Raw genomic sequence first — 20,929 nt, forward strand, 5'->3', positions numbered from 1 at the left:
GCCTCGGAAAAAAATCCTGCAAACACCTGTAGTCCCAATCTTTCTGCCTGTGGAGTTTTCGGGCAACGATTAGTTAATCACTTTACCGCGCGTTTTTACCGAACATTCACCTCCTCAAGGACGAAACAACTCTTGGTTTACAAACAGTGGAAAGAAGTGACAACATAATCAAACACTGACTTGTGTCAGGTGATGTCACATAAACATAATTAGGACGGACTTGATTAAAATAAACATGTAACAGTCAGACACCGCATCAATATATTCAGGTCGTTCTTGTGTTCCATCGGAAAAAAATCGACTTAAAACTGTTATTAGGTTAAATCCAATTTGCTGGGCAGGGTGGAACACAGGAATAGAATACATGAGAAACTTTGGTCCCCGGACCTTATTTTTGTTAAGAAGCCCTCGAACTAAGCATTAAACATTTAATTTTCAGTTACTACGTCACCTTCACCAAATCTTTACACCTTGGCTCAAAGTGTAGAGAAACACATTTATACAGTAGGCCACTGATAAGGAGGGAGACTACATAGATCCACGGAACATTGTCACTAGCAGCAATTTGCATCAACAATCTCGCCGTTTGCAACCAGCTGCGGTATCCATGGTTATAAACTCCCCAAAATAAGTCTTTAAAATAATATTCCAAGCTTTTATACGACCCTCCCTCCGTTCGCACCACCGATATTGGCGCCCCTTCCATAATCCACGGTTGCTTGTGATGAAGACATATTCAAGTCGTAGAAATTTATCCATTGTAAATATAAAAGCAACACCAGTTTCAACTGGCTGCCCAGTTATGTCCTTTGAAACCGCGTCTTCTTGTTTACAACCTTTTTGCGAAACCAACTACTCAGCTCGGAAACAAAGTGTCAAATACATTTGCAACATTTCACCATGAACAACACAAACACGTCTGCAAAGACCAAGTAGGTTATGTAGAAACAGTGGATGGAAATTTATTAAGTCTCCCAAAACCGGTTGCACGAAAAAAACGAAACACGTTACTAATACATGGTCAGCATGAAGCGGGTTTGCAAGCGAGCTTCGTACATTCAAGCGTGCTGATGTTTTGAAATACACGAGAAAATATCTTGTAACTGGGTTGGTTATGGATGACTGCACAAAGCTTGTTTAAAACCCGCTTTAACACAACACTGCATCAAACTGCGAAAAAAATTGATGAACTTATACACGAAGGCACTGGGAGGCAGAAAAGCCAGATTTATTAACATGGCAAAATCCTGAAAAGAAAACATACCGACACTAGACGGAGCACTTTATAAGTTGACTGGATGAGAGGTGTGTAAATATTTTATTTGGCAACAAAAGTAATTTTTCCTTTAATGATTTTGACATTTCTAAGTCTTGATATTTTGGATTTGACCTAAACCCGGGTTCAAGAAAATTTCTTCTTTTACAAATAAATCAGTAGTAGGAAAAAATGTAAACAAAGATATGCAAACAACAACTGTGCTTTGTTCACCGCCACTGAAGAAAAATGCTGCAAGTTGAAATAAATAACAAGGACTGAAAAAAAATTGCATAAAAAAAGTTTTCAAACAACAAAAATATAGAATTCATAATTACAGAGAAACAAATTGAACGAAATAACTTCACAGCAATGATATTAGCGCGAGGTAGATGGATGAAGCTTGGTTCAAGTCAGTTCTCAATTTCCTTTATTGCAGGTCACAGTGATAAATTAACTAGTTTTAACTACTTGAGATTGTTGCAAGTTTAAATGTCATCACCATCAGTGTTAATATTTCAAAATGTGAAACTTTTAGAAAGGGTTCAATTTTTTCCCCAGACACATTTTGTCGAAATTGATTTTGGTCAATACTAAGTTGAATTTACCAACACTTCTTGTGAATAACTCAAGCGATTTTCCCAACTAATAACAAACTAAAGTTTTGGAATTCACTATGTAACAAAACAGAATTTGCAATTTTTTGGAATCGTCCAATCACAGGAAAGTGTTTGTGCAAACTCCTTTTGTGACATCACACAGTGTCGCGCGACAATATTTTTCCACCATCAACCTGGGTATGGACGATATCAACCAAGCGATCGGAGTATTCTCGTAACAGGGAAACAACCGGTGAATTGTCACTGAGATTGTCCATTGAAATATGATTTGAATCGGTGACAATGTTGAGGTCGGTTATTTGTGAGTGGATCGACCGAAATGTCTTAACCAACTTTTCAACGGCGCGTTCATTTCCATTTCCATAAAATTCCTACAAATAACATCAAAATATTGCAATTATTAAATTTATATGTACCAGAGCAGTGTTAGTAAGTGATGCCAAAATTACCACAAATCACTGATGATGGCATGAGAATTTGCAGAAAGTTTTGAATAATAAAACATGTCGCTGTTTTACATTTATTTGGGCCGTTATTTTCCTCATTAAACTTCTAACCAGATCTGGGTATAGTGGACCATAACACATTTTAAATTTTTGGTTTTCCCTGAATAAACCAAGAAAATATGCCTCTTGGAAAGGTAAAGAACATTGAAATATTTCAATTAATACAGACTGGAGACCACATATTTTTATGACCACCAAGAAACACATTTCTAGGCCTTTAAACTAACAAAACATGGACTTTAGGAAAAGTGAAAAATACTTTGTCCATTTGGTATCTTAATATGAATTGAGTTTTTTAACTTTTTAGTGTTGTTTGAATTTATACAGACTAAAACTATTCCACTAATATTTACAAGGATTCAGTGCCATGCATTAACTAAGTGAAAATTATTTTTAAAACAATGACCACCACTGAATCAGATTACAAAATTGCATATTTAAAATATGCACACTTTTTCCAGTGGCAACAATCTCACCTTCTGTTTATGATATATTTCTTGCGCCTGGTTGAAAACCGCCAACAAATTCTCGCTCGCTTTGTCACAAGCTGATGCTATGTCGGCATGACTACCGTCCATGTAGTTGTTGTTTGTTTCAAGCTGTTGTTCTTTTGACTGACATTCATTGATTTCTGTTGGAAACAAAATTGCAGCGGTTAATTCAAATTAGGAGTAATAAAATTGATGCTAGTTTACAACATGCAGATTTTGTGGCTCCCACCAAACCTCAGAAAACCACCAAAAATTGCTATGTTAGCTTTCAAGGTAGTAATCTTTCATGATTTTCTAAGGTTTTGTTTTTTTGCGGCTCCATAGAGTCCATACACACTTAAAAAAATACCATTTGGTCCCGACAACAAAAAAGGTTGAGAACCACTGGCATAGAGTGTTTATATTTGACAGCATTCTCACCGAGGTTTCTCCGGCAGTTTTCCACACCACTTGAGTACGGAGGTTCTTCATTATAAGTTTTTTGCAAGGGCAGAGTTTTAGGGGGACATCTTCGTATTTTGGGGGGTCGTTTTTTCCGCAAACTGTCGAGCAACTCGGCAAATGCAGGGGGAATTTCAGTTTGTTTAGAAGTTGGAGTTTGTGGATTTTCAGTCCTTCTGACATCAACCTCACAAGTTTCACTCGGGAGATTATTTGTATCATTAGTTTGTTTAATCTGAGTGTCATCCTCAGACTGTAAACCGTTCGACACAATGTCATCTACTTCAATCCCATTTAACGTTGTTTCCTCCGCTGAAACATCACGGGAAACTTCTACACTTGGTGTCACCACACTGCTCAGTTGTGTTTTCATTACAACAACATGGCATTGCTTCTGGTCGAGTTGTTTACCAGATTCTGCCAGTTCTTCCATCAAGCTTGCCCCAATCCCGTTAATGTTTCGGGGTGACACAATCCCACCACTTGTTGTGGAACCTTTGTCACTCTGCATTGAGCGAGTTTCCTCTGAAATGTCGGATTCTGCTTCTTGGATCACATCCTCTGCCAACTTCACGGAGGTTTGGTGCAAATCTGGATCACTGTGATCTTCTATACGAGGATAATCTTGTGCGGAGTTTATGGTGAAAATTGATTTGGAAACAAACTTTTGGGTCAAATCTGGCAATGTAGGATTACAGGTCGATGTTTTGACAGCATCTTCATTTGGTGACTTATCAGTAGCTCCACCATGTGGGAAATTGTTACTAGCACCTTCATGATTTGACTCAGTAGCTCCATCATGTGGTAGGTCAATAATAGCACCGTTAAGTGAAGGCATTTTGACAACATCTTCTGCAGGAAGTTTTTCAGAAACTTCAACAAGTGGCGAAGTTTCAGTTTCAATATTGTTTGTTGACGTTTCACCAGCCCCATCTTGTGGTGGTAACTCACTAGCCCCACCTGGTGATGACAGTTCACTAGTCCCATCTTGTAGTGGTAACTCACTAGCCCCATCTTGTGGTGGTAACTCACTAGCCCCATCTTGTGATGATAATTCACTAGCCCCATCTCGTGGTGGTAACTCACTAGCCCCATCTTGTGGTGATAATTCACTAGCCCCATCTCGTGGTGGTAACTCACTAGTCCCATCTTGTGGCGATAACTCACTAGTTCCATCATGTGATGGTAACTCACTAGCCCCACCATGTGGTAAGTTATAAGCATCCCCCGATTGTTGTACAACATCTGCACTTTTCATTTGTTCACCAGTTTTTCTGGGAGATTTTGAGAATATCAGCGCCCGGATATCCACGTGTTCGAAACTCGATTGCACTTCACTTGAGTGAGAGTTATTTTCCTCTGTTTCTATGGCGACAGGTTCTAAACCGTGCTTGATTTTTTTGCACAAAGCTGCGTTTTCATTTAAAATCCTGGAAACCATTGCAAAGTTATTTTCTGAAACAGATTTATCATCATCCAAATCATCAAAAGCACCACATGGTAGTTCCCCTACTTCAGGTGAATTTTGTGAATCATTTTGAAATTTTTTCATGACATGATGCTGGTTTTGAAAATCTTGTTTTGTGTAAGTCGCGTTTAAATGTTGGTTGTCCTCATCCAGACTTTCAGAGGTCGTTGAAAGGTCATCAGCGATGTGTGCATTTGTCCCAATATTTTGCAGGTTATCTACACATGACACAACAAATTAAATAAACAACCAAACTTTAAAGGCCCACTTTTGGTAAACACTCGTTTCTAATCAGTGTCTAGCAAGATTTTATAAATAAGTCAAGAATTTTTTAGAAACCGCAACACTAAATTCCCCGAACAAACCAAGCTCTTGGGCCCTGGTTGAGAACCACCCATTCAAACATAATTAACCAATAAATCTTCTCACCCAGTTGAAGTTTTTCTTTTTCAAAACTTTCATCGTCACACGAACTCACAATAGAAATTAAATCCCCAAACTGAGCCAAGTTTTCAATTTCCTCGCAAATCTAACAAAAAAATATGTTTAGTCACGGTCACAGTACATCAGGCCCATTGAAGGCTCCATACCACATCAGCCGGTCACCAAGCATTCACCACCATATGGCAAGGCGTAAGCTAGAAAAATCTAGCCTAGGGTGGGATTCGAACCCACGACAGGAGTCTTTCCGGGACTCGCGCTCTACCAACTGAGCTACACAGGCTCAGTGGAGCTTGGTGACCGGCTGATTCAGTACAGCGCCTTCAATAGGCCAGACATACTGTGATTTATATATGAGTATGTCATGATCGCTGGCCTGCATCGACGCTTCACGGTGGATCCCAGTTATGAATTTATGTTCATCTTTAGTCAACAGTGTAACAAAAATTAAATATACAAGCTATTGCTGACAGGCATGAAGGCGACATGTATAGGACGTCGAAACGTCGGAATAAAAATACAAATGCCAGAAGAGCTTTATAAACATCACATATTTGTAAAGTTAAATCCCAACATCCCACCTTTTCCTTGTGTAATTTATCTCCCCATTTCCCCAGTTCAGGCAAAGGTTTGTTGCTTAATAATGCTGTCTCATCGTTGGACAGATGCTTAGTCACCCACTTTGGCAACAATGACTCATCAGTATTTTGTTGCTCAGCATCTGAAAAAGCAATTGTAAGTTCTTAAAAAGCCAAACAAAAATAAATACAAACCAGCAAAATGCATAAAAATGTTGACACTTCTTTTAAAATTAAAATTGTATGATGAAGTTTGTGCAGTGCTTAAGTGCTGATGTGTGTAGGAGGAAAACAATAGGGGATTAATAATAAAACAAATTAAAAGTGTATTCCAAATGTCAATAAATATGATAATAGTAACATATCAAACCAGCCAAAACAGTGGTCATTCTGTTTAAATCAAGGAACAAAAATCAAGATACAAAAAAGATTATAAGTTTAAATATGTGATAAAATAAAATTATTTCGGAAAACATAAATAATAACTTTCTTAATGCAGGATATTTTCTGGGATCATTACCAAAGCAACTCTGCAAACACCTCAACTAACGGACAAATCATTTGGAAACGGCAGCAACAGACATTACCTGGATTGTTGTGAAATGTCAAAGTTGAAGGGTCGTCAAACTCATCACTGAACGGGATGTCAACAGTACCAGGAAGCACAGAATCATCGATTATTTCCACTGTGAATTCGTCGTTTGTGGCAAAGTACGAGGTTTTATTCAAATCTGGACTTCCAGGCATGGAGGTGGCATTTTTTTGTGTTTGCTTGAGCTCTTCTGCCACCCGATGGCTGATTGTCCACACAAATATGCAACTGTCGGCAGATGCGGAGATTAAGTGAGAGTTGTGGTTGAAAGTGAGAGCAACCGCTACCTCTGAATGCCCACTGATCACGCAAACACAATCTCCTGCAAGACAAACGAAAGATTCTTAACAAAAACACTGTTTAATAAATCCCATTTTAATTGGCAGAACAGTTGCAAATATTTAGGAAGGCGCCTTTCTAGTTTACATTTGTTACATTTCATGATTTATTGTTGTAACTAATTTAGGAAATTCAATTCTTCACAGAAAAAAGACAAATATGACATTAAAAATTAATCCAGTCCACTATCATAAATTACAGCAATTTAAAAACTGATGCAGAAAAAATGCAAACTTGTAAAAGGCCAGTATTGTGAAATTTCTACCATGAGTAAATTTGCTAGACACACATTTAGTCATTTGACATGAATAAAACATGTTTGATTGAATTAAGTGGAAATACTTATTAATATTGTATAACTGCAAATTGCTTTTCATTATTCTCAACACATGAACACCAGCCCCGACCTGTGATATACGCGAGGACGTAGATGTTTTTATCAACACACGATGTCGCAACAAGTGTTCCTTGGTTGTCGACGGCAACTCGGAGAATGTTGGAGCCGGCTTCGTTCCCTCGAAACGTTCTCTTTAGTTTTGCCCCAAAGATGTCATATTCGGATAAATTGCAGCCGCACGCAACAAGCACTGAATCACTGATGAATAAAATCCACAGTTAGAATGGCTGGGTTTAAAATTTTGTGGGTTTTACTTCAGTGATTATCAAACTGTGTGTTGTGGCACACTAGTGTACCATGACAGATTTCCAAGTGTGTCGCAAAATATTCACTATTTTAAAGTGCAAACCTTCCCTGGAGTTACAGGACTTCATGACGTAATACTGGTGTAAAAATGACAATGTTTCATAGCTCATAGTTTACTAATTGGTAATGAAAAGCATCGCTACCCACCACAATAAAGTTGAAAATTAACATTATTTGAACAACTTTTGTTGTGTTAACCTGCGAAGTGTGCCGCGGAAGAAAGTTTTAGTTCTGTGCCGAATGCTTAAAAAGTTTGAAAACCACTGGTTTACTCACTCAACAATAGCCATATCAGCCATCGAGTGTTTCTCGACATAATGTTGCTCGCGACTGATGTCAGTTTTGCCAGAACTGTTCATAACTGCACAGAAGTAGAGAGACTTGTCCGTTCCACAGCTCATTAGTCGAAACTGCAATTACAAATCTGATTTAGACCAAGAAATTGTCAACATCAAGTTTATGCAATCATGCTCCCTGTAAACAACATAATGGGACCAAACACAAAAATCCAGGCCGTACAAAACGAGTGAAGATAAAAACTGGACACTTAAACTGTGACTGATAAATAATAAAATTAGAAAAGCTTAAGCAAAGAAGAAAGTTTAGGAAAAATGTCAGCAGTATTTTGACATTTTTCATATCTTGGATTCAAACAAAAACAAATCACCTAAATGTGTGTGTTTCGTTTGCCAAATTTAACCTTACTAACTTTAATGATTTAAATTCCAGCTCTTTAATGCAACAACTCTTATTGTAGTTGTAAATGATGTGTAAATGCAGTGTTTTTTAAGGTGTTTTTGGGAACTGTTTTGAGTATGGCAAAATATGGCTATTTTTTGGTGTTTAAATGAAACACTTGCGGTCTCTTAAAACTACTTAGCGGTCACCCAAACCAAACCCTAAAAAACCCAGTGAAAATGATACAAATGTATTGCTTAAAGTCAACTGTATGAAAATGGAAATGTCCCCACAAGCAATATATGACAGTTTGCCTCAGGAAAAATTTTTGTCCAGATTAAATATTGCACAATCAAAAATGATATAGGACTTGGAATTGATATTCTAGATTCCCAACAAATATACTAAAATACCTAGTTATTCTATTTTCAACTACATAACAGTTTACCTCATGATCTCGGTTTGCAAACTTCACAGCAGTGACGGCAGCAGAATGATCAGCGATTGTGTTGGATGGAGTATAATCATCTGTGAACATGTGAACACATCGATCTCTACTCGCGCTTGCAAGCATCGTGCCACAATGTGAGTAATCCATGCCTAATATATCCCCGTCGTGCGAAGAAATAAACGATATCCTCTTAAACGTCATAAGGTCATAAACACTGAAAGCAAATAAACAGTTGTCAAAAAACACAAAAACTGTGGCTTGAGGTGCCTGAAAAAAAAGCTAAAATGGGTGCAGTCTAGATAGCATCTCTGAAAATACTGATGCATAATTACGATGAAAAGTCAATAAATTGTAAGCAGAATTCCCACAAGTGCCCAGGCAAAATATGACTACAAATTGAATTGGGGAACCAAGCAAGTTGAATACATACTGGATACTCCCACTCCTGTCGCCAACTGCCATGTGTTTGCCATCATTTCGAACGGAGATACAACGTGCTTCAATCGATGTTTCAGTGTCCGTGGAGCGCTTCTCCATATTTTCCAATGTAATTGTATGTTTCAGAACCTGCAAACAGTCACAATATATATACATAACGTTCTTATTGTTGGTCCAATACATATATCCTACAAACAGCCACAATATATAATGTTCTTACGCATGTTTGGTCTTCGATTTTCCAAATCCTGACCCTGCCGTCGTTTGAACATGAAACAAAACAATCCGACAGTGAAACTGCTAAATCAGCACACTCAGGAAGAGTCTGCAAAATGAAGAGGAAACTATTATTAGTTGTAAACAGATTTGTGCCGTAAGAGTGTGGCCAAATACATGAACACAAGGACTTTGCTGGATTTGGTCTACATTAAATTCCACTGCTAAAATTAGTGTGGAAGAGAGATGGGCAGAGCCGAAACAGAACCAGAGTACTCGGTACCGAGCATTGCTGTTTTTTTATGCTTGGTGGTTGGCCGAGCAATTGCACAAACTGACCCGAGCGTTAAATTTGCATATTCTGATGATGCTTTTTTGGGCGAATTTAACATTTAAAAAATAATAAATGACAAATTAATGATCTGTTGCTGTTTTCGAGTATTTTTGACACCCAAGAACCGAAATTATAAGATTTATTGTTTACAATTGTCTTTGGTGATGAAATTCAAGTTTTTAGTGATGTAATTTCAATATATACATATAAATATGTGTGTATGTTGTTTAAACAAACCTTAATATCCCAGACACACGAGCTGTGAAACCTGGAAACTGAAGTAACATTTGGTTTTTCAAAATCCATCACATCAGTTATAACAAGTGAGTGATCAGAAAATACAAGATGCAGCCACATGTTGTAGACATCTACTGACATCGCAAGCACTTCATAACCTCTGCAAAAACCACAAAATAATTAATATATAAATATATAAAACACTATACACGGATCTGTTCATAAGTTTGGTGAGGAAAATAATGGCCTAATTAGATGTAAAAAGCAAAATAATTATTTATTTTAACTGTTTCGGCAAACACTCATGCCATCATCAGTGATATGAGGCCTGTCGCTCTTTACTTCTATTTGGGTTTTTTATTATCTGAAACTTTTTAAACTTTTAAAAATAACAGAAAAATTACACAAGAAAATGTTAGTAAACACTGCTTAAATGTAACATTCCAGTAAAATGTCATCATACTTGACAACACACGGTAAATCAACTGTCAGTGAACAGTGAAAAATGACAGTGAGTATGTGAGCAATGTGGTCAAACAATCCAGCGATGAGTTCGACCACTTGAGTGGTCTCATTAAAGTTAAGTTGTGTACACAAGGTGGGGCTCTCAACAATGCCCAGTAATAACACCGCGCACAGACAACAATAGGAAGGCACAGATTATCTTACAGACATATAACGGATTATCATGGGATTTATGGATTTGGCCAACGATATATTGGCTGGATATTTATAACATAACATGTTGGAGCTTACTGTACAATATCTGGTGGCGCAATCTCTGTCATGTAGTCAAGAGTTTTGGTTGAATAAATATAAATATATCCATTCCCACTTCCACATAATATTGTGTCATTAATTATGCACACTGTACGGCCAGCTGTTCCCTGCAAAAGCAACAATTTGTCAAAATATGCAGTAAAGAATTTATTACACATCAAAAAAACCGAACCCACTTTCAGTTCAACGTGTCTGGCCACTGTTCGCTTTGCGTTGAACTGACAGAGAAGACCGGATCTTGTGATGGCAAAAGTTAGATGGGAGTCAGCACCAACACCACAAACCACATCGCAAAACATGTGGTTCCGGAGAGTTTCCAAAATAGCCGATCGACCTTTTAATGGAACTGTACAGTTCTGCAAAAAACAAAAAGCATTTTAAATTAAAGGTTAAAAACCGGTGGTACTAAATACCGCATGTGGCCGCATGTGACCGCCTGTGACCGCATGTGACCGCATGGTATACCGCATGCTACCGCATGTGACTGCATGTTATCACACGGCAGGAATCTGTGAAGGACTTAAATATGCTTCTACCAAAAAATAATGTTGCGGACTTTTGAAAGCGCTGACGGTTAGAGCTATTAGGGTTGGGTGAAGGTTTGAAATTAAAATCAATCTAGAATCTGGTCTATTTTACCCCTAATGGGGCTGGAATTCTTACATTTCACATAACATGGTGTATTTTAAGAGGAATCACATGCGGTCACATGCGGTATTTAGTGCCACCCCATAAAAACACCTGGTATGAAATGCATGTTTTGCAGGTGGAAATGTGGATTTAGGTATTTACACAACAAACATGTTTTAGGCAATAAACATTTTTTGCTCTTGTTTGCAACAAACTTGCTGTGCTGTTTTAACAAAGTTAGATTGTGCACACTTACTGTGTTGAATACAGTCAAACAAAATGCAGAAAACACTTAAATACAAATATACGACCAACAGAAATAAAAATGTAAGAATCCAAAATAAAAACTCACATCGGGGGTGGAAGCTTTTTCGAGATACCAAAACTTCACGTGACGATTACCAACTGTCACAAAATAATTGCTGCACTCGGAAAATGCAACGGATTTTACTTTTGTTGAAACTTTGTTGGAAGCTGCAATTATATTCCGCTGAAACAAAAAATCAAATGTCAGTTAGTTTTATTGTTGTACTTCACAACTTTGCAACAAATTAAAAGTGGAAATAAAAAATAAAATAAAAGATTATTTACAAAATGTTGTAAACCATGTAAAAATTTAAAAACTTTGTACTTGGTGGAAACAAAACATAAAACTTTTGACAACCAACAATTTCCAGTTAAAAATTCAATTAAAAATAAAAAAATACCCCGAAAAATTAGGCTAAGCATTACTGAACGAAAAATCTAAGGAAGAAAAGTAAAAAAACGTGTGTGTGTGATAAGCAGTAAACAGACATTTATATGTGAATTGTTTTTATAGATGTGAATTTGTACCTTCCAATCCCAAACGTTGATGACATTGTCATGTTGGTAACCGATGGAGATGACATACTTGGAGTTAGGAGAAAAATCGACGCATGAAACTCCGTATTTGTGCGACTGAACGAACGCAACCTGACTCCGCTCAGAAACAGAAAACACTCTGACGCAAGGCTGGTGGCCGCTCTGCAAACAAACAGTGTTTACCGACAGTCGATAGTCACCAAATACACAGTCGTCGCTCCACCCACCCAAGTATGTCAACTTGACAGAAATATTTATTAAACATGTCTCCATCCACACTGGTAGCAGCATTTTAAAAACTGTCTTATATATAAATGTATTATGTTATAGAAAAAGTTTTTTTCTGGTGGCATTACAACAAAAGTGTTTTAAAAACTCATATATATATATATATATATGTTTGTGGGTAACTTGTTTTCTGACCCTACCCTTAGCCTAACCCAAACTGGTAACACTGTTTGAAAAACTGTTGATACATGTTGTTTTGTGGTGAAAGCTTTTTCTGATGGTATTATAACAAAAATGTATTAAAAGCAGTAAATGAATTAATTGTACAACAACAAAACTAGATCATATTGTTCTATAAAGGCGTTTTTGTGTTTTAACTTTTAGTAAATGTTGCATTCAAACTTTACATTTTTGCTATCATCAGTGGGAATCAGTTTTCATTGCTATCTGTGTGACCCAATTATCATCACAAGTAGAATACGTTTCAAGTTTTTACATTAGTAAAGTTAAAGATCACATTATAGTGAGCGCAACCATTAGGAGGTTGTAATCAAATTAAATTCCCAGTTGAACATTATTGTCTCACCTCCCCAGTGGCGATGAAATTCCCATCGCACGAAAACTTCAAACAAGTAATTGTCTTCTGTCCCGGATTAAAAATAAATTGTTGTTTCCCGTTCCTCGGGTTATGCAGTACAATGACACAACCAGCAGGGTACGCAAGTAGAGCCGAGTTGGAGTCACACGCAAACGCACAGTTGCTCTTCAAGGTTAGCCCAAGCACACTCCCGAGTTCGGCATTGTACTGAAACAAAAGATAAAAGTAATAAATTCAAGATGCAAAAAAAACTTGCTATTTAGTTTTATTGGTAAATCTTTTCTTATTAAAGAAATCTCCTTTCAAGTAAAGCAACTGTGGCAATTTGGGGTCATTAAAATCTGATCAAAAAATTCGGCGTAAAAAACACTAAAAAAGCAGCCGATTTAGTGGTTTTCACACTGAATTTACATTAATAGGGTTACAATGTTATGACATTTTCAGATCAAGGGCCTGTAAGAATAAATAGTGACAGGCGTGAATTTCTTGTGCAATTGCAAATAATCAGAAAAATGTTGACAATTTAAAGTTTCGAATTGAAAGAAAGCATTCCACAGACGTTGACATAATAAATTTAAATCAAGAAAGACACGCTTGTCACAAAACACGCACAACAATAAAGTAGATTAAGTTACACAGAACCTAACAATGGAGTCATGGAGTGTAACACAGCACAATAAAGTGTCAGTTGTAACAAGTGGTGACAACAAAACTTTAAAAGGGGAAAGATTTTAGGTCACCCAATGTCACATTCCTCGTATGTTTATGAAACGCTCGTGAAACAAAGCTCGTTGGAATAACAATTATTTACACTTGCAACTTAAAATCTTACTGGTTTTCAGAGCCTGCCCTATTAATATGTGAGTATAAAGCAAAGGTGGGCAACCTTTAAGTGCTATATTTTGAAGGCAGGCCGCAATGATGGTCATGCAATAACATAGCAGTGCCAGGCAAAGTAAAACACACAATGATTTTGTCTTTGTACATAACAATACCTATTTAAATAGGTTTATTACTTAATAAACTAAAAACTATTAACGTATAATGTAGCAACTCTTTGGTACAAAAATGGGATTCAACACACACATTACGTATGGCCGTTGAAACTAAAATACCAGTTGTGGGCCGCTCAAAAGTTGCTCGCAACTAAAGTGTAATTCACTTATGTCCAGTTAAGGTTGTTTGTATACACAGAAATATAACTATTAGGCTAGATACCTGCACACCACAATTCACCCGACTTCTTCTTCTGTAGTTAAAATTGGCAAAATTTCTTTTTCTTCTCGAAACTCCATCCTTCGCAGTTGAATTTGCTCTTTCCATCTTCAAATCATTATTTCCAATCCATTTCTCAAAAACAATTTTCTCAGCAGTGTTTAAATTATTAACACCATCAAAATTATCAAAATCAGAATGTTAAGTTTCCTGCTAAAAAAAGTTTAAATAGTTTTATATTTTTCACAGCTTTGCCACATAACAGTGAAACAGTTTTTAATTTATACAGGATTACCAGCAATGATCTAGAACAGGGGTCTCAAACTGAAACTGCTTTGAGGGCCAAAAAGTCGAGGGCCGCACTATCGAAACATTTGCTACAGTGTGACATGACAACAAACATATTGCATGATTAAAAGAGGAAATGTTCATTAATCCCATTATTTTCATTAAACAAACAATATTGTAATAAATAACAAACAAATATAAATTGTAGCAAAGTGAAAGAGCCAACTGTGCCCTGTTGCTGTGTGTGGAAACAATGGCATACAGTGACACAACAATGAAAAAAACGATGCAATAATCGCAATTGCTGATTCCAAAGATGGATTACTTCGATCATGCCATTTAAACGTTGCAAATACTGCTATCGGAGAATGATTATGTCTGTCAAACTCAATGGTTTTACAGGGTATTCCGCACTGAGTAAAACACATAACTTCTAAAAGTTCCTCGCAGGCCGCACAAAAACCCTTGGAGGGCCGCATGCGGCCCGCGGGCCGCGTGTTTCAGACCCCTGATTTAGAACATTGTACAATGCCAACAATTTACTTCTGTTTTTTTAAGTTTCATGCTATTTTAAAATGCCGAAACATTTTTTTAAACACGATTTATCAATTTAGTTTCTAGAACCACTGATATAGACAGACTGATTCAAGTGTGCCTTAAGTTAAAGTTCTACGACAGACCTATAACCAGGGTTTGCCATCGACTTGAAACTATTTTTTTATGCAAAACGAAACAAACGTTTTTGAACAAAATCTTTGCATTTATACAAGCCTTGATATAATATTTGCATTATTTTGGCCAGAAACAATCTGTTCCAGTAACTGGTTGTTCATAGAAAATACTAAGTGCATCTCACGACACTGCAGGTCTAGGTTCACTTCTACTTGTAGCAGAGATTTGACTTGTAATTGTTGAAAATAAGACAAAATAAAGACACAAGTCAAAAATAAGGACAAATCTTAGAAATAAGGACGGTATGGCAACCCTGCCTAAAAGCAACTAGAACTTTTTTTATGTGTCGTGATTCAGGACATTTTCTATATTATATAGAACATCTTTCTGAAGCTTTAACATAAGAAAACTAGTTTTAGATAATTTTTATTTGTCTTTTAAAATACTGCAGACTTTAAAACATGTAAGTCAAAATCTCTGATTGCTATTGAACACGGTTAACTGCTCTCGTAGAAACAAATTTATAATGTCACAAACTCATAAAGTTTGTAACGTTTTTATTTTTTGCCAAACAAATTATTTTTTGGGAGTTAATTGAAAACTTTTATCATGGAATTATTTTAGCTTTGGATGAAAGCTGATGAAACTGAATTAAATAGCAAGCTAATTATTTAGCACATTGTTTTATGCCTAACTCCAAACTGCTTACATCATAAATTTGGTTGGATAGGGCTCTTTTGTTTAAAACGGGACCACAAAATGTTTTAACTTAGTTAACAACAGCTTCCTTCCTTTTCTGTTGGGGGAAAAAGAAAAACTTAAATATAATTTAAAGTTATAGTTCAGATAATCCCCTAAAATTGCTGTCACATCTAAAACTGCGGGCCCGCTTGGATCACTTGGCCCGCCTCATGCAATTGAAAAACTGCGGGCCCGCTTCTTGCAAGTATAAAAACTGTAGCCCCGCTATATATTCAGTGCTTGTCGCGTCTATCGCAAGGAAAAACTGCGGGCCCACTACGTCCATTCCTTGCCGTTCAGATCTTGTCGAAATCAAAATTTAATTACATGTGACAGGCGTGCCCACGGCTTTATCAAGCCGGCCCGCAGTTTTTATACTTGCATGAGGCGGGCCAAGTGCTTGGCCAAACGGGCCAAAGGCTGGGCCAAGCAGGCCAAGTGGGCCCGCAGTTTTAGACGTGACTCCTAAAATTGCAACCAAATTGCACAAAAATTGTTTGCAGTTTAGATCAACTTGTTACAGTCAAAATTGAAATATATCCTTCAGTAAACACAGTGTTATTGTAATTGGTTAGGCATAATCCAAAAACTAAACGAAATTAAAACAATTCACGATTCGCACAACACCTGCTGTTTTGTGACATCACAAACCATGTCTATGACGAAATTTTGACATCCAGATAAAACATACCAGAAAGTTTAAATAAAATGTAAAATTATTTGTTGACAAAAACGCACAAATTTGTTTTGTCACTTTTACCTTTGTTATTTATTTTGTGACATTAACAACAGAATAATTTAGTATTTAGTATTCTAGGGTAAAACATTTGTTAATAAACGCAAACAAATAGAAATAGCAGCCTTTGAAACCGAACAAACCGATACTGGACAAAACTTGATCAAACAAATTCTGTTTGGATTCGCGCGTCACAAAAATTTCAAGTCGAGTAAGATTTTTATTGCGAAGAAAAAAAATATCACTGTATTTTATCATTTTTTTATTCAAAAAACTAACGTTCTATCTTTTTCTAAAACTAATATTTTTTTATTTTTAACCTAAAAAGAATTTATCGTTTTCTTGTTTCAAAACATAACATACAACATGTTATGCAGTTTGTTTAAAACGGTTTCTAACGTCACAAAGCCTCTTGTGACTTACGAATGGATTACGTCAGCCGTTGTTTTACCCATAACCCAAATTGCACAATATAAAACATAAATTAAAATGGTGTTCGCTTTATTTCGGTGAAAGTTTATCGTCGTCTCCTTTTAGTTTTTCGTTTTCTTGACTTCCGGGACTTTTTCGATCTTTTCGACTTTCTCTTCTTATTTTTCTTTCTCTTCTTTCGCTTCTTCTTGCTCTTTTTAGCCTTCTTCTTTTTCGCCTTCTTTGATTTTTTCGCCTTCTTCCTTTTTGACTTCTTAGCCTTCTTCTTTTTTCTCTTGCCTCCGACCCGTTGTCCAAGTTTGAGAGATTTTCCAGTTAATTTCACTCTGACGCCTCTTTTGCTCAAAACTTTCTTCATGCAAAGCCAGTTGACGACATGTTTGAGAACAAAGTCGTTCCTGACATGATATCTCTCCTCAATATACTTGGCGATGGCATTGTAAGTGCATCCCTTCGGTTCCTTTAAAGCCTTCACCGATTTTATCACCATATCTCGGTACTTTGGTTTACGTTTTCGTTTTGACTTTCGGCGCTTTTTGCCTTTTCTCGCGCGCGCCGAAACAAATGGAACAATCGGCCCATTGTTGTCGTCTTCTTCGGCCGTTTCTAACACCATTTTTGGGGCGACCTAACTTACAGAAATTTATCAAAAAATCGACTATTAACCGGCCGCTTGGTGGCGCAATAATATAATAGCAGTGTTCGGACCTGTGCGAAACGAGGTCTTGTTACGACAAAACTTCTGTTTGTCACCAAACAAATGTATTTTTGTGGGTTTATAGTTGTCATTGTTACGCAAAGTTTGACAACAATGACACTGTTTAAACTGTGATATAAAAGGAGAATTAATTCTTGTAACATGTAGATTTTGCTTGTAATCTGGAAAAAAAGAGCAATAAATGACAATGACGTAACCACTAAATATATAACGTAACTTTTTAAAATTGAATTCGTCATTGGTTACGTGTTTAACTTATAATAAATAAATTTTGGTGGATTATGAACTTAACTGACCCCAATTAGAATGCATTTCTTTATTATTAACAAAACTGACTTCGGCAAACAGACCAAATCGTTGAATTTCCACAAAAATATTGGTGTTTATTAGAGCGTGAAGCGCGGGAAAGATCGATCAGCTGATTCGATAATTCCTCGTGAAAATTTACTTGTTGTGATTTCTGTATTAATATTAGCAAGTAAAACCTTCATCCAAACATGGTTCGGACAAAAGCAAATACTGCGTCTGCTTCTGTAAGAGGTAAAGTGTATGCTAATGTTGTGATTGTCTGCAATGATGATTAAAAACAACGGTTGTTGAGTAGTCGGCAAAACAATTTTTTCACCATATTTGTGCAAACTTTTTCGCAATTTTGCAAAAAACTTCAAGGTGTTATCTTTAGCCTAATGTTTATGTTGAACGTAAAATGGTAATTTTAATGTAACAAGCATAACACAAAATGACAAGTTGTTGAAATTATCTGAACAATACATTGTTGAGTGTTGACTAATATATTTTTTCAGTTGCCGCAGAAAAAGCCCCTCGAAAAAACTTTTCTTCTGGTCGAAGCTCGAGTGATTTCAGTTCACCTTGTGGGTTTATTTAAATCATTCAGAAAAATTTTAAGCTCCTATTCAGGTTTTAACTCACGCTTTTATTGCAAATCTTTGCATTGCTGCATTATGAAACACTGGGATAGCCGCTAAACATAAGTGCAACGAATCAGTTTTTCAGGCTTTCTCCAAATAAACATTGCACTCTTTTGCATTACTAAAGCTACTAAACATAACTGCAACAAACTTGGTGTGTTCTTTATTTAGTGTTTTCGTATTTTACAGTTTTAATTAAAAATCACCTTTATCTGCTATTGTGTTAATTCAGTGTGATGGTGTAACTAAAATTGGTAAAAAAATCGACATAATGTTGTTGCAATTCAGCTGGGAAAAAAGAGAAACATTCGGTTGGTGGGAACCCTGTCTGTGCTCGACCGACCCCGACATGGCAAAAACCTATCGCAAGTTTTTTCACTGCAACTTTAAAGCAACAACCAGAAAAGCCTGAACAAGAGAAGGTAAAAAACCTCACTGAATCTGTGCTTGAATTGCTGAAAGGTCAAAGTTTGTGTTTCACAAATGCAAAGGATCATTTTGGTGTTCATACCTTTGTGTCTGTTCAACACATGACCTTTATCTCTGGTTGTTATTTACTTTTTACATTAGTACTTATATAAACCCTGGTTCAAGCACAGTTGGCTGTGTGCACTGACAATGCTAACATTGATTGTTAAAACATCCGCACTAATTTTTTTTCTATTTACACAAATGTCAGACCATTTGAAATCAAAGAAAATGTTTTTTCAAACCATTACCTTTTTACTGTCTGTGCTGATGCAAACATGTTCAATTATATTTATTGTGAACAGAACGAAACTCCGAAAGACACGGTTGAAGAAACCTTGCCACAACATTTCCACGACGACAAGGAAAATAGAAATCCTATTGATGAAGGTCAAAGTTCGGAGCAACCTGAGGCTTCGACGAGCTCCAAAACAAAACGACGAAGAATATTGTAAGACTCGTTTTACCAAGTTCAAAAATATGATAAAGTAATTATGTATGTAAGCTTTTGATGCCAGGCATAATATTAAGTTTATAAAGCTCTTTTGGCAAATGTAATTTTATTCCGACGTTTCGACGTCCTATACAGGTCGCCTTCATCAGGGTAAATAACACTGAATGCCAATAGTACAGTGCATGATAAAGTAGTTACATGTTTGCTTTATACATTTAATCTGCTGGTGGGATTTAGATGGTGGGATTTAGAAGTTTATTAACTTAAACTGGTTGAATGTATGAAGCACATGGACAGGCCCATGTTGTTATTTCAGGCAATATGCTGCTAGTTAGAGAAGCTGCTGTTTAGGTAATCTAACCTTTGTTAAACCTAAAATGTGCTGATGTCAGCAACAAAACCATTGTATTTTGTTTATGAGCACATTTTTATCAACGTTTTTACCATGATACATTGCAATAAAAACAGCATAAAAACACAGAATGAAACCACAAAAATCTGGCATCTGTAATTACAGTAAACCTTGTTTAAAACAGGATTCGGTTAATCCAGATCTTCGCCTAATTCGGACAAAACTCAAGGTACAAATAATTTGTAATGTGGTAAGACTTACCTACTCAGCATCGGTTAAACTCTTCGCCTAATCTGGACATTTTTTTGCCTAAATGGCTGAGGTTTACTGTGTGTCAAAACAGCCGTGAAAATGTTTAATGATATAAAGCAAAGAACTTGATTTCACGGCACAAATTTGACAAAATACCCCCATCATTAAAAGTTTACAAATGGTCATTTTTCAGGATGGTTGAGTCGGACTCAGAGGAGGAAACAACAAGTGGATGTATTGTTTCTATGGAAGACAGCATCTCTGCTTGTTGAAGCGAATAGCCGACCGATTGTTTGTTAGTTTTCTGACAATGACAAGATTTGAAACTGAAACAAGCATGAAAAGTGCTGAGTCATCTGTAATCACCGACCTTAAAGACACACTTTGTAAAAATGTTGACGGATGTTTATAAGTCATTTACCGAGAGTGCCTGATATTGCCATTGCAAGCATTTCTATGTCCATCTGTAAAGGAGGCACAATATATTCTCCTAAATTTAATATGAATTTGGTGTTGTGGTACACACTAAAAACGAAAATTATTGGAGTGTAAAGGCAAGTTTAGGGTAAAAAAATTTGCCTGCCTATTTAACTTTTCTACATTTGAAATGCTGTACAAACTGTTTATGTTATGTTTATGTTTTTCACTGCCATCCCTTTATCCAATTGGGCATAGGTCGGTTTTGATAAAGTATCCACAAATTTTGTGCGTTGGCTCCTTGCCCAAAATGTCTTTGTAACATATGCTTGCATGAGGTTATTTGCAGAACAATGCTTTTTTAATAAAAATTTAAAAATACTTGATT

The 20,929-nt window shown here is 36.4% G+C and overlaps 3 protein-coding genes and 1 non-coding gene across 4 annotated transcripts; 1 reads left to right on the forward strand and 3 right to left on the reverse strand.

Moving 5' to 3' along the window:
• Positions 1–937: 937 nt before the first annotated feature.
• Positions 938–14,312, reverse strand: LOC145224265 (uncharacterized). The gene is made up of 18 exons (XM_080090726.1): positions 14,086–14,312; positions 12,856–13,074; positions 12,033–12,203; positions 11,551–11,688; positions 10,745–10,924; positions 10,545–10,675; positions 9,789–9,948; positions 9,222–9,326; positions 8,994–9,130; positions 8,561–8,777; positions 7,711–7,844; positions 7,139–7,326; positions 6,388–6,714; positions 5,804–5,943; positions 5,211–5,310; positions 3,293–4,999; positions 2,858–3,012; positions 938–2,246 (listed from the first exon to the last, which is right to left on the reverse strand). Exons 1-18 carry the CDS (start codon positions 14,188–14,190, stop codon positions 2,010–2,012), a joined length of 4,551 nt encoding a protein of 1,516 aa, XP_079946852.1. The 5' UTR covers positions 14,191–14,312; the 3' UTR covers positions 938–2,009.
• Positions 5,432–5,505, reverse strand: Trnas-gga (transfer RNA serine (anticodon GGA)). Its single transcript has one exon. It is a non-coding gene; the product is annotated as a tRNA-Ser (tRNA).
• Positions 14,313–16,677: 2,365 nt separating the features above from the next.
• LOC145224620 (uncharacterized) lies at positions 16,678–17,715 on the reverse strand. The gene has a single exon (XM_080091156.1). It carries the CDS (start codon positions 17,565–17,567, stop codon positions 17,037–17,039), a length of 531 nt encoding a protein of 176 aa, XP_079947282.1. The 5' UTR covers positions 17,568–17,715; the 3' UTR covers positions 16,678–17,036.
• A 328-nt stretch (positions 17,716–18,043) lies between these two features.
• Positions 18,044–20,927, forward strand: LOC145225181 (uncharacterized). Its single transcript, XM_080091862.1, has 5 exons — positions 18,044–18,209; positions 18,473–18,541; positions 18,887–19,020; positions 19,372–19,517; positions 20,318–20,927. The coding sequence occupies exons 1-5, from the start codon at positions 18,167–18,169 to the stop codon at positions 20,394–20,396; spliced, it is 471 nt and encodes a 156-aa protein (XP_079947988.1). The 5' UTR covers positions 18,044–18,166; the 3' UTR covers positions 20,397–20,927.
• Positions 20,928–20,929: the final 2 nt, after the last annotated feature.

The sequence above is a fragment of the Phallusia mammillata genome, chromosome 4 (genome assembly GCF_965637545.1).
Source record: "Phallusia mammillata chromosome 4, kaPhaMamm4.hap1.1, whole genome shotgun sequence".
Lineage (NCBI taxonomy): Eukaryota > Metazoa > Chordata > Ascidiacea > Phlebobranchia > Ascidiidae > Phallusia > Phallusia mammillata.